The 12,786-nt window shown below is 48.0% G+C and overlaps 1 protein-coding gene across 1 annotated transcript in view; it reads left to right on the forward strand.

Annotated features, from left to right (window-relative positions):
* The window catches only part of LOC119952453 (zinc finger MYM-type protein 3-like), a 138,205-nt gene that overhangs the window by 52,230 nt on the left and 73,189 nt on the right, over positions 1-12,786 (forward strand). The window contains 3 exon segments of the mRNA XM_038776229.1: positions 718-833; positions 12,386-12,422; positions 12,425-12,471. Of these exon segments, the coding sequence (XP_038632157.1) occupies positions 718-833; positions 12,386-12,422; positions 12,425-12,471 (200 nt within the window).

Consider the following 12,786-nt stretch of genomic DNA (forward strand, 5'->3'; position numbering starts at 1 on the left):
GTTAAGTTGCTAAGTATCCTTTTTGGCAGTGTGGGAATCCTGGGCCTGGATCAGTTTGAGAGCAAAAGGAGTGAACTGATCAGAATCCCTTTTATTTTGGAGGCAGGCCAGGTCCAAAATCCCTAACCTCGTGTTTGGAAGAGATGGGTCAGAAATGTGTTGAGGAAGTGATCAGCTATTGATAATCAAAGGGCTAATAGTGTTACCCAGTTAATGGTGCTGAAGGATTGACCTGGTTTGGGTTAGCTTGTTGCATTGGGTTCTCAGCCATTTCCCCTTGTGGAAATGTACTCATTCTGGTAAATATGCACCCTGTTAGGCCTGAGTTTAATTTGTGGGGGGAGCGCATGAAATGGCACATGGCAGGGTGACTAGCTAATATTTTACATGGTGTGTTTTTGTTTATAAATTTAGAGTACCCAATTAATTTTATCCAATTAAGGGGCAATTTAGTGTGGCCAATCCACCTAACCTGCACATCTTTGGATTGTGGGGGCGAAACTCAAGCAAACACGGGGAGAATGTGCAAACTCCACACGGACTGTGACCCAGACCCCGGATCGTACCTGGGACCTATGTACCTTGAGGCAGCAGGGCTAACCCACTGCGCCACCATGCTTCAGGTGGTGTGTTTTTAAACCATTTTGAATGACCTCAAAAGGTATTGTTTTTCAGTACCTAAAGAAGATGGTGATTGAATGTGTTTATCTATTACAGGACCTAAATCGAAGTGCAAATTTTGTAAAAAGAATCTTTCTGAGCGGGTTTATTACAACATGACGGACAGAGTTGTGCATCAGTTCTGCAGTCCCAACTGCTGGACTAATTTTCAGGTAAATTAAAGCTTTGTATAAACACATTTTCTGTGTAATTTCTTTTTAGTGTGGGAGGGAAGAAAGTAGTGGATTAAAACCCTGAAACCTTACGAGTGGCATATGTGTGAAGTGGCCCCTGGTAATTTTAATTGCTAGTGTTTTTTGAATTTTCCATTGAAACAACAACTGAATAACTCATTCAAGTTCAGTCTGTAGCATTTATTAGTATTTATACATTATTCATACAGAGAAAATGTCAGAAGCCATAAGCTGCCAGAGGTGAAGACCGGGGAATTTGGTGAATGTTGCAAACACAGTTGAATTGAAGGGTTTTAACAACTTAAAGAAATGCTATTATAGGAAATAGGGAAATTAAAATAAAAAATGCCAGAAACACCAGAAACATTCAGCAGGCCAAACAGCATCTGTGAAGCGAACAGATTAGTTGGGTGTGGCTCTTCATGGCAAGATCAACACTGGTTCAGAATATGGAGTGTAAATTACTGAAAAAAGGCCTCTGCTGATGTAGTTTTCGACTGTTACGTTAAACAATATGAGCCAGAACTGGAGAATTGCAAAAAGACAAACCAAAGATAATGGACTCTACATTTCTCCCACTGCCTTGTCTGAAGGTGGAAAGTGGGGGAAAGGGCAAGGAAGGAGAACCTTAGGGCCCACCCTTTGAAATAGACCCTGCAGTGGTCAATTAATTGCCACTCGAGTGTTGCATCCCACCCCACCACTATTTTACATGTGACTCCGGGAGATTCACACTTTGCAGGGAACCTAGTAGCTTTTAATGGTTGGGCTCCTGTCCAGTGGAGGTACCCCACCCAATATCATAATCTCCTTGAAACCTCCCTCTGGCCCCTGAAACCCAGCTCCCACACACCTCACCCAGTACTTCAACATTGGACTCATCCAGGCCCCACTGATACCCAAGACTTCAGCCCAACTTCCACAACCTCCTTTTTTGTGAGTTCTGTCTGTGGTCCCTGCATTGGCCACCCCATGAACCTGGAGCTGCTGGAATCACAGAGCTGCAGGCTAGTTGCATTACCTGGCAGCTCTCTAAGGCGGGTCTTCGGGGAAGTAGACTTGCCCTGAGTCACTAAATGCCCCACTGAGTGCGAAATGGCTGGAGCAGCTGTTGTTTTTGTGGGTGGGTTCCTGACTTACTCTATCAAGTAGGGGTGGGGAACGTGACAGTTTAAAATCCAGGCCATGTCTCAAGTACATTTAAACTGCAGATCAGTCACGGGTATGGGTCTTAGCTGGATATTAACAAATGAAGAATTAAGTATAATGCGCATGAACTGTCTCCTGACGATCCTTTTCCTCTTTCCTATCCTGGCTTGTTCCTTTTAATGCAGCAACCTTGAGCTTCACACAAGCGCAGGGACAAAATTAAGAGGCATCTGTTCTTTTTCAAACAGAATGCTGTTCTGCACCGCTAAAGGTCATGTTGGTAACGTGGACATAGTGGTATAGCGATGTCATGTGAGAGTACCTTTAAGAAATGGGTGTTTACTACTGCAGTGATGTCAGAGTGGGTGGAGTTGGGCTGCCTGTCAGCTTTTTAGTTTTGTTTTTGAGCAGGCTGCAGGGTGTGTTTTAGTTTCGTTTTCAGAGCTGGATAGCTGCAGTCACAGCCAGAAGGTGTATGAATCTCTCTCTCTAATCTAAAGACTGTAAATCGATCCTGGTGATTTAAAACTAATAACAGTAATTTTGTATTCTTTGGGGGGTTGTATTTGAATTAGTGGTTGCGAAGATGTTCACTGTATGTTTTAAAAAGATTAATTGAGCTCATAGAATAAACATTGTTTTGCTTTAAAAAATACTTTACCATTTCTGCTGTACCACACCTGTAGAGTGGGCCATGTGCTCCCTATACCACAATCTATTAAAAGTTATGAGTCAGGTGAACTCCATGATACACTTTGGGGTTCTCTAAACCCTGGCCCATAACAGTGATCCATGTTTGGATGAGTAAACCAAGTATGCTGAGTTCAACTCCCAATATGGCTAGAAATGAGTTTAATAAAACAGGTAACTTGTGGGCTACCACCAGAAAAATAACTATGAAAATAAATTCCATCTGGTTCAATCATTTACATCTAAGATGTGATCCTGCAGGAATTTTTCATCTACAAGGGAGTTTAAGGTTTTGGTAGTTAGAAGAGTTGAGTTGAAGCGAGAATCAAATCTGCCATTATGATCTTGAACGATGGAGCAAGCTCAAGGGATAAATGGCCTACTCCAGATCCGAGTTCTTGCTTTCCTATGATTCTTGCCTACATGTGACTACATGGTAGGCTCTTGGCAGCTCGGAATGTAGAATAAATATAGCCTTTTCGGTGTCACCCAAATTGAAACAAGAATAAAAGTGGCATTTGAGGTGTGAAGCCATATCTGGTTACGAATACAGTGAGATTTGCCAAATGGGGAATTGAGAGCAAGCCACTCACTGTTGCTTAATTTTGGGTGTAACTGTTTGCACCTTTCCAGACATGAGGTCTGAAACAAGATGCAGCATTTGCTCAGATTGGGAATTGTTCCTGCCATTCTGGCTCAGCTAATGAATGGCCTAGATTTTACGGTTAAAAATAACCTCAGGACATCAGCATTCTGCTTTATTGAAGAGTAAATTGGACACCACATCCGGCGACAAATTGTGCTGAAATAAGGAAATTGGAATTATTCTCCTCCTACTCTGGAAGCTTTGCTGTAATTGTGTCTTGTCGAGAGACTCTACATTCGGATACAGGGAAAGGTCTGACTAAGGGGTATTTCTGTGACCCGTGCACAGTAAATATATCAGAAAGATTAAGGGTTGTACATTCCAGGGGAAGCAATTGAAAAGTCTGGAGTCTCATTTTCTCAGGTTTAAATTAATATTTGTTGTTTTCAACCTTTTCGTCTCTTCTCAAACCTAAATTTCCATCTCCTGTTTTGCCTCCCATGATTTGGCATGGAAATCTTAACTATTCTACTTTGTGTGCTTGCTGGCTCAAGAGGCAGTATGTCTCAGTAAAGATTTGCAATCTGGTTAAGGAGGTGCACAGTTGCTCAAGTAAAACAGCAAATGCATACAGCACTCTAGTCTAGACAGCATTTGTGAAGAGCGGAATAACGTTGACATTTTAAATTGTTGATCTTTCATCAGAACTGCTCTAGAGTAAAATTCTTCTGCATTACAGGAAAGTCTCATACTTTTATATGCCCTGTTCTCTTGGATCTTAGATTTCATGTAGAAGGCTCCACGGTGTTTCATTTTCTAATTGCTATTAAGTTGCAAAGTCTTGTGACAAGTGCTAATGAAATTTACAAGGCTAGCGAGTTAAAGGCAGATCCTGGCAGACTTGTTTCCTTTTCTGATCGATTCAGAAGCTTTAAGTGCAATGCATTGGATCTGCACCGTTATAGGAGCCACATGTGGCCTATCAGTAGTACGTTTGATACCCTAGTTACAGCTCTATGTGTTGATTTAGTGATATGTGTTGATTTAGTGGTTATGTTCAACTCCAGTCAGGTCTAGTTACAAAATAGGCTGGTTATTTTCAGATAAACTTTGAAGTACCGTCAACCAGCAGTTTATTAAGCAACGTGATGGAAAAATTTATTTTGTTGCCTTCTGTTAAATGTTGCAAATTATATAATTTCTTATGATTGCTCTTAATTGTTAGTAATATTGTGGGAACTGCACAAGTTAAAATGTTCTGAGCGCATAAAGCCATGGCAGATCTTTCACCACCATTTTTTCTGAAGGAAAATGGACCAGTAAGAACATAACATTAAATAGGAGTTGGCCATTCAGCCCTTCAGGCCTGCTGCACCATTTAATGAGACCGTACTCCCTCCTATGACAAGAATATCTTGCCTTTACCCAAAACTGCAGACACTATTCCAGGTGCAGATTCATCAAGTCTTTATATAATTGCAGTGAGACATCTTACTCTTAGACTCAAACCCCTTCTAATAAGGTAAACTGCCATTTGCTGCCTTAATTGCTTGCTGTATCTGCATATTAGCTTTCTGTGACTCTTGAGCAAGGGCTCCCAAGTCCAATTGAGGTTCACCACTGTCCCAGCCTTTCACCATTTAAGAAATACTCTATTTCTGTTTTTCTACCAGACTGGATAACCATGTATTTCTCCACATTATACTCATTCCACCAATATTTTTAACACTTGCTTAGCCTATCTAAGCCTCTTGAAGCATCTTTCAGTCCTCCTGGCAAATGTAGATTGTGATAGCTGGGGCTCAAAGACTGTTGCTTGCAGGATGCCACTAGGCACAGCCCGCCAACCTAAAAATGACACATTTATTCCTAATCTGTTTTCTGTCCATTAGCCAGCTTTTTATCCTTGCCAGTATATTACCCTGATCTCATCTAACTTTGTCTTCTAATCTCTTGTGTGGGACCTTATTAAATGAGCCCTCAACCATAAGACATGGGAGCAGAATTAGGCCACTCGGCCCATCGAGTCAGCTCCGCTGTTCAATCATGGCTGATACTTTTCTCATCCCCATTCTCCTGCCTTCTCCCCATAACCCCTGATCCCTTATTAATCAAGAACCTATCTATCTCTGTCTTAGACACTGTGATTTGGCCTCCACAGCCTTCTGCGGTAAAGATTTCCACAGATTCACCTCACTCTGGCTGAAGAAATTCCTCCTAATCTCTGTTTTAAAGGATCGTCCCTTTAGTCTGAGATGGTGTCCTCTGGTTCTAGTTTTTCCTACAAGTGGAAACATCCTCTCCATGTCCACTCTATCCAGGCCTCACAGTATCCTGTAAGTTTCAATAAGATCCCCCTCATCCTTCTGAACTCCAACGAGTACAGACCCAGAGTCCTCAACCGTTCCTCATACAACAAGTTCTTCATTCCAGGGATCATCTTTGTGAATCTTCTCTGGACCCTTTCCAAGGCTAGCACATCCTTCCTTGGTTACAGGGCCCAAAACTGCTTACAATACTCCAGATGGGGTCTGACCAGAGCCTAACACAGCATCCGAAGTACAGCCCTACCCTTGAATTCTACCCCTCGACATGAATGCTCACATTCCTTTTTTTTTTAAAATAGTTTTTATTGAAAAATTTTGAATTTATACAACAACGAACCATAATAAAATACCAAAAATAACAATAATATTAGCAATCATAAACATTCGCCCCACCTCCATGAACAACACAGCATATTAACAACAGCGCCAATTAACACAATATTAAGTTACATAATAGAAACTACAATAAGGAACACACACACCACACACCCCCCCCCCCCCCCCCCCCCCCCGGGTTGCTGCTGCTATTGACCAAGATACCTATCTTTGAGACAGTAAGTCCAGAAAAAACTGCCATCGTTGATAGAACCCTTGTATTGATCCTCTCAGGCAAATTTGACCCTTTCCAATTTTATAAATCCCCGCCATGTCCCATGATCCATGTCTCCACACTTGGGGGCCTCGCATCCTTCCACTGCAGCAAGATCCTTTGTCGGGCTACTAGGGACGCAAAGGCCAGGACACCGGCCTCTTTCGCCTCCTGCACTCCTGGCTCTACCGCAACTCCAAAAATCGCGAGTTCCCACCCTGGTTTGACCCTGGATCCAACCACCCTCGACACCGTCCCCGCCACCCCCTTCCAGATTCTTCCAGTGCTGCGCATGCCCAAAATATATGGGCGTGGTTTGCTGGACTCCCCGAACATCTGGTACACCTGTCCTCACCCCCAAGAACCTACTCATCCTAGTCCCGGACATGTGGGCCCGGTACAGGACCTTAAATTAGATGAGACTAAGCCTCGCACATGAAGAGGAAGAGTGACTCTCTCCAAGGCATCCGCCCAAGTCCCGTCCTCTATCTGCTCCCTGAGTTCCTCCTCCCATTTAGCCTTCAGCTCCTCCACTGACGACTCCTCCACCTCCTGCATTACCTTATAGATGTCAGACACCTTCCCCTCTCCGACCCCCCCCCCCCCCCGAAAGCACTCTATCCATCGTCTCCCGCGAGGGCAGCAAAGGGAATCCCTCTACCTGTCGCCTAGCAAACGCCTTTACCTGCAAGTATCCGAACATGTTCCCTTTGGGAAGCCCAAATTTGTCTTCCAGTTCCCCCAGGCCCACAAGCCTCCCGCCAATAAACAGGTCCCTCAATTTACTGATACCCACCCTTTGCCACCCCCTAAATCCCCCATCCCTGTTCCCTGGGATGAACCGATGATTGCCACCCAATGGAGCCTCCATCGAGCCCCCTGTTTCCCCCCGATGCCGTCTCCACTGTCCCCAGATTCTTAGGGTCGCCGCCACCCACCGGGCCGTGGTAAACCTCTTAGGGGAGAGCGGCAATGGCGCCGTTACCATGGCACCCAGGCTCGTACCTCTACATGACGCCATCTCCATTCTTTTCCACGCCTCCCCTCCCCCCATCATCACCCATTTACCGCACCATTGACACATTGGCCGCCCAATAGTACCCCAAAAGGTTGGCAGCGCCAGCCCGCCTCTATCCCTCCCTCGCTCCAGGAACACCCTCTTCACTCTCGGAGTCCCATGTGCCCACACAAAGCTCAAAATACTGCTAGTCACTCTCCTAAAGAAGGCCCTGGGGATAAAGATGGGCAGGCACTGAAAGAGGAACAAGAACCTCGGAAGCACTGTGTCATTTTGAAGGACTACACCCTCCCCGCCAACGACAATGGCAGCATGTTCCACCTCTTGAACTCCTCCTCCATCTGATCTACAAGTCTGGTGAAATTATGTTTGTGAATAGTCCCCCAGTCCCTGGCCACCTGCACCCCCAGGTACCTAAAGCTCTCCCCTGCCCGCCTAAGCGGGAGCCTACCAATTCCTTCCTCCTGGTCTTCAGGGTGCACCACAAACACCTCACTCTTGCCTAAATTTAGTTTATAATCGGAAAAGGTCCCAAACTCAGCTAGCAGCTCCATCACCCCCGGCATCCCTCCCACCGGGTCCGCCACATACAGTAACAGGTCATCGGCATACAACGACACCCTATGTTCCTCCCCACCTCGCACCAAACCTCTCCACCTCTCTGAATCCCTCAACGCCAGCGGCTCGATTGCCAGTGCAAACAACAAGGGGGACAGGGGGCAACCTTGCCTGGTCCCTCGGTAAAGCCGGAAGTACTCCGACCTCCTCCCATTCGTGGCCACGCATGCCATCGGGGCCTCATATAGCAGCCTCACCCATCGAATAAACCCGTCACCAAATCCAAACCTCCTCAACACCTCCCATAAGTACCCCCACTCCACTCTATCGAAGGCCTTCTCCGCATCCAGCGCCACCACTATCTCTGCCTCCCCCTCAATCGCCGGCATCATGATGACATCACAATCTCCGCACATTCGTGTTCAGCTGCCTTCCCTTCACAAAACCTGTCTGGTCTCGTGTAACCCCTGGCACACAGTCCTCTATCCTGGTGGCCAGGATTTTGCCAGCACCTTGGCATCTACGTTGAGGAGAGATATGGGCCTGTATGAACCACACTGCAGGGGGTCCTTGTCCCTCTTTAAAAATTAACGAGATCAGCGCCCGCGACATCGTCGGGGCAAAGTCCCCCCTTCCCACGCTTCATTAAGTGTCCGCACCAGCAAGGGGCCCACTAGGTCCACAAACTTTTTATAAATTCCACCGGGAACCCATCCGGCCCCGGTGCCTTCCTGACTGCATCTGCTGATCCCCTTAACTAGCTCCTCCAACTCAATCGGCGCACCCAACCCCTCCACCTGCTCCTCCGGCACCTTCGGGAAAGAAAGCCGTCGGGGAACCTCTCCATTCCCCTCCTCTCCCCCGTTGGCTCCGACCGGTACAGTTCCCCGTAAAAGTCCTTGAAGACCTCATTCACCTCTACCCCTTCCGCACCACATTCCCACTCTTGTCTCTCACTCCAGCAATTTCCTCAGCCGCATCCCACTTGCGGAGCTGATGAGCCAGCATCCTACTCGCCTTTTCACCATGTTCGTACACGCCCCTTGTGCCTTCCTCCACTGTGCCTCCGCCTTTCTAGTGGTCAGCAAATCAAATTTAGCCTGCAGGCTGCGCCTCTCCCCGAACAGTCCTTTCTCTGGTGCCTCTGCGTACCTCCTGTCTTATCTCCAGCATCTTTCCCACCAGTCTATCCCTCTCGCTCCTCTCCGTGTGCCCGGATGGATATCAGCTCCCCACGAATCACTGCCTTCAGGGCTTCCCAGACCACCCCCACCTGAACCTCCCCCGTATCATTCACCTCGAGGTACCCCTCAATACTTGCCCGGACCCTCCTACACACCTCCTCCTCCGCCACAATGAGCGCTTGTCCCGCATCTCCCCCATCTCAACTCTATCCAATGCGGAGCGTGGTCGGAGATTGCAATGGCAGAATACTCGGCCCCTCCACTCTCGGAATCAGTCCCCTACTCACCACGAAGAAGTGTATCCGAGGGTATACCCTATGTACGTGGGAGAAGAAAGAGTACTCCTGTGCTCTCGGCCTCACAAACATCCATGGATCCACCCCACCCATCTGGCCATAAACCCTCTCAGTACCTTGGCCGCTGCCGGCCTCCTACCCGTCCTAGAGCTGGACCGATCCAGTGAACGATCCAACACCGTATTGAAGTCTCTCTCTTCTCTCTCTCTCTCTCTCTCTCTCTCTCTCCTCTCTCTCTCTCTCTCTCTCTCTCCTCTCTCTCTCTCCCCCCCCCCCCCCCCCCCACCACGCCTCATAAAGCCCGCATCGTCCCAATTTGGGGCATACACACTAGCAAGTACCACCTTCTCTCCTTGTAGCCTGCCCCTAACCATAACAGACCTACCCCCCTCATCCGCCACCACCTCCGATGCCTCAAACGACACATTTTTCCCCACCAGAATCGCCACTCCCGGTTCTTCACATCCAACCCAGAGTGGAAAACCTGCCCCACCCATCCCTTCCTCAGACGGACCTGGTCCACCACCTTCAGGTGGGTCTCCTGAAGCATTGCCACATCTGCCTTTAGCCCCTTCAGATTAGCAAGTACCCTCGACCGCTTCACCGGCCCATTTAATCCTCTCGCATTCCAGGTGACCAACCGAATCACAGGGCGTCCCGCCCCCGTCGACAGCCCGCCCCAGGCCAGCATCCCCTGCCCAACCCATTCCCCACAGCGACAACACCTCAACTCTGTCCCCCCGGCCCCCACTAGCTCCTTCCTGACCCTACCAGCAGCAACCCGGATTCCCTTTCTCCCCCCCCAGGCTAGGACCCTCCTAGCCGCGAACCGTCTCCATTGTCTTCCGTGGGTCAGTTAACTTCTGACCCCGGAAACTCCCGCCAATAACCCGACCCCTCCCCAAGTGGGATCATCCCCCAATCTATCCCTCCTCCAGGCACCGCTCCAGCGCGGGGAAGAACTAGTTAAGGCCCCGCCTCCCCCCGTCATCGTCTCCACCCCCCAGCCCCGCAGCGCGGAAACCAAGAGGAAGCCCGCGCTTTCTGCACTGCCCACCCACCCTCTGACGCAGCTCCAATACCAGCCCCATCCATACCCCAACCCGACATAGAATACAACAAACCCCCCCAACCCTCCCCGCAAGATACAAAACTCAAACAATGCCCCACAGCAAAAAAAAAAGAACAGAACAACACCCCCATAAATAACCATATCAAAATTGCAAAAGTACAAAAAAGAGAACACAACAACAGCAGAATCCAGCAATAAAGTATTACAACCGACCCCGCAACCCCCAACCCCTAGTTCAAGTCCAGTTTCTCCGTCCGCACGAAGGCCCACGCCTCCTCCGGGGAATCGAAATAATAATGCCAGTCCGAATAAGTTACCCACAGGCGCGCAGGCTGCAACATTCCGAACTTTATCTTTTTCTTGTAAAGCACCTCTTTCGTCCGATTAAACCCGGACCGCCGCTTAGCCACCTCCGCACTCCAATCCTGGTAGATCCGTACTACCCCATTCTCCCAATTGCTACTCTTCACCTTCTTGGCCCAGCGCAGCACACACTCCCGATCACTGGACCGGTGGAACCTCACCAGCACCGCATGCGGGGGTTCATTCTCCTTAGGCCTCCTGGCCTGTACTCTGTGTGCTCCCTCCAGCTCCAAGGGCAAATGGAAAGACCCGGCCCCCACTAGCGAGTTCAGCATCGTAGCCACGTAGGTTGTCAGGTCCGACCCCTCCAGCCCCTCCGCAAGGCCCAAGATCCGCAGATTTCTCCGCCTCATGCGGTGATCAAGCTCCTCGAAGCGTTCCTGCCACTTCTTGTGGAGCGCCTCGTGTCCCTCCACCTTACTCACGAGGATCCCGGCCTCTTCCTCTCGTTCAGTGGCCTGCGTCTGCAGTTCCTTGATGGCAGCACCCTGGGTCGTCCGAATCTCCGAGAGCCTTCAGTTCGTTTCCTGCAGAGAGCTCAGTACCTCAGCCTTGAAGTCTGCAAAACAGCGCAGGAGAGCAGCTTGTTGCTCCAGGGCTCACTGCTTCCACTCATCTGGAGCTCCGCCGGCCGCCATCTTGGATTCCTTCTCCCGCTTTTTCTGCGGAGCTGCTGCTGTTTTTTCCCCCTTTCCACTCCGAGTTCGAGTCATGGACTGCAGGGAAAGTCGATCAGCACACCTTCTCCCACCGGGAGACGTCGAAAAATTTCCGTTTTGGGCTCCAAAAAGAGCCGAAAAGTCCCAATGTGTGGCTCCCAAATGTGTGGCTTCCTACGTCATCGCCGCCACCGGAAGTCTCACATTCCCTTTTTTTTTAATAAACAATTTATTGAGGTTTTTTTTGGCATTGTAACAGCAGCAATATAAACACTGTCCATGAAAATATAAACATAGTGCAAATACCACCTCCCTCCCCATCAGGTTCCACCATTAATGTGAATGCTGACATGCCCAACCGTGTAACAGGTCTTCCTAACTGCCAACTGAACCTGCACGTTAACCTTGAATCTGAACTCTGACTCCCAAGTCCCTTGTGCTTCTGATTTCCTAAGTCTTTTCCATTAAGAAAATAGTCTTTGCTTCCATTCTTCCACCACCGTGCATAACCTCACACTTTTTCACATTGTATTCCATCTTCTACTTCTTTGCCCACTCTCCGCTGCTTCCCCTTATTTCCTCAATGCTACCTGTCCCTCTGCATATCTTTGAATCATCTGCAAACGTAGCAACAGTGCGCTCAGTTCCTTATTCCAGATCATTAGTTATATTATAAAGTTGTGGTCCCAGCACCAACCCCTGAGCACACCACAAGTCACCGGCTGCCATCCTGAAAAAGACCCCTTTATCCTGACTCCCTGCCAGTCAGCCAATCCTCTATCCATGCCTGTATCTTACTCGTAACACCATAGGCTTTTAACTTATTTGCAACCTCCTGTACGGCACCTTGTCAAAGACCTTCTGGAAATCTAAATGTATCTCCTTCGTCTTACTTTCTTGTTGCCTCCTCAAGAATTCAAACAGATTTGTCAGACATGACAATAATTAGACTTGTGATTCATAAATAATGTTCCTCCAAGCATGTGTGTAATTTGTTGTCATTTTATATTTCTGTTCATTTTGAAAAACTGTCCTTGCAGCAATCCAGCCCTGAAGGCAGCATACAACTGACTGCACATACTGCCACAATATCTTCAATGGGAAAGCCAGAATACTGGATTGGCAGGTGAGAGCATTGATCATTTGTTTGTATACTCTTGCTACGTAATGTTGGGGAATAAATAAGTCTGAGTTAAAAATGGGTGATATCACACACCCGTCTGTGTTTATTATCCTTTTGTGTGGAGGTTGTCTTCTAATTGGCCAAGTTGAGCTTGGACATGGGAACTTCATGTGTCTCATGATGCAGGTAACCTATAAGGAACATGTTAAGTCTGTTTTTGTAGCTAGTTTTTCCTGGCACAGATCACCAGTCTGTCACCAGAAGCTATAGCTGGAGGGTTGACACTGCATCAAGCATGGCTGAGCAGGGGTGTCTCCT

This window comes from Scyliorhinus canicula, chromosome 17, assembly GCF_902713615.1.
Source record: "Scyliorhinus canicula chromosome 17, sScyCan1.1, whole genome shotgun sequence".
In the NCBI taxonomy this organism is placed as follows: Eukaryota; Metazoa; Chordata; class Chondrichthyes; order Carcharhiniformes; family Scyliorhinidae; genus Scyliorhinus; species Scyliorhinus canicula.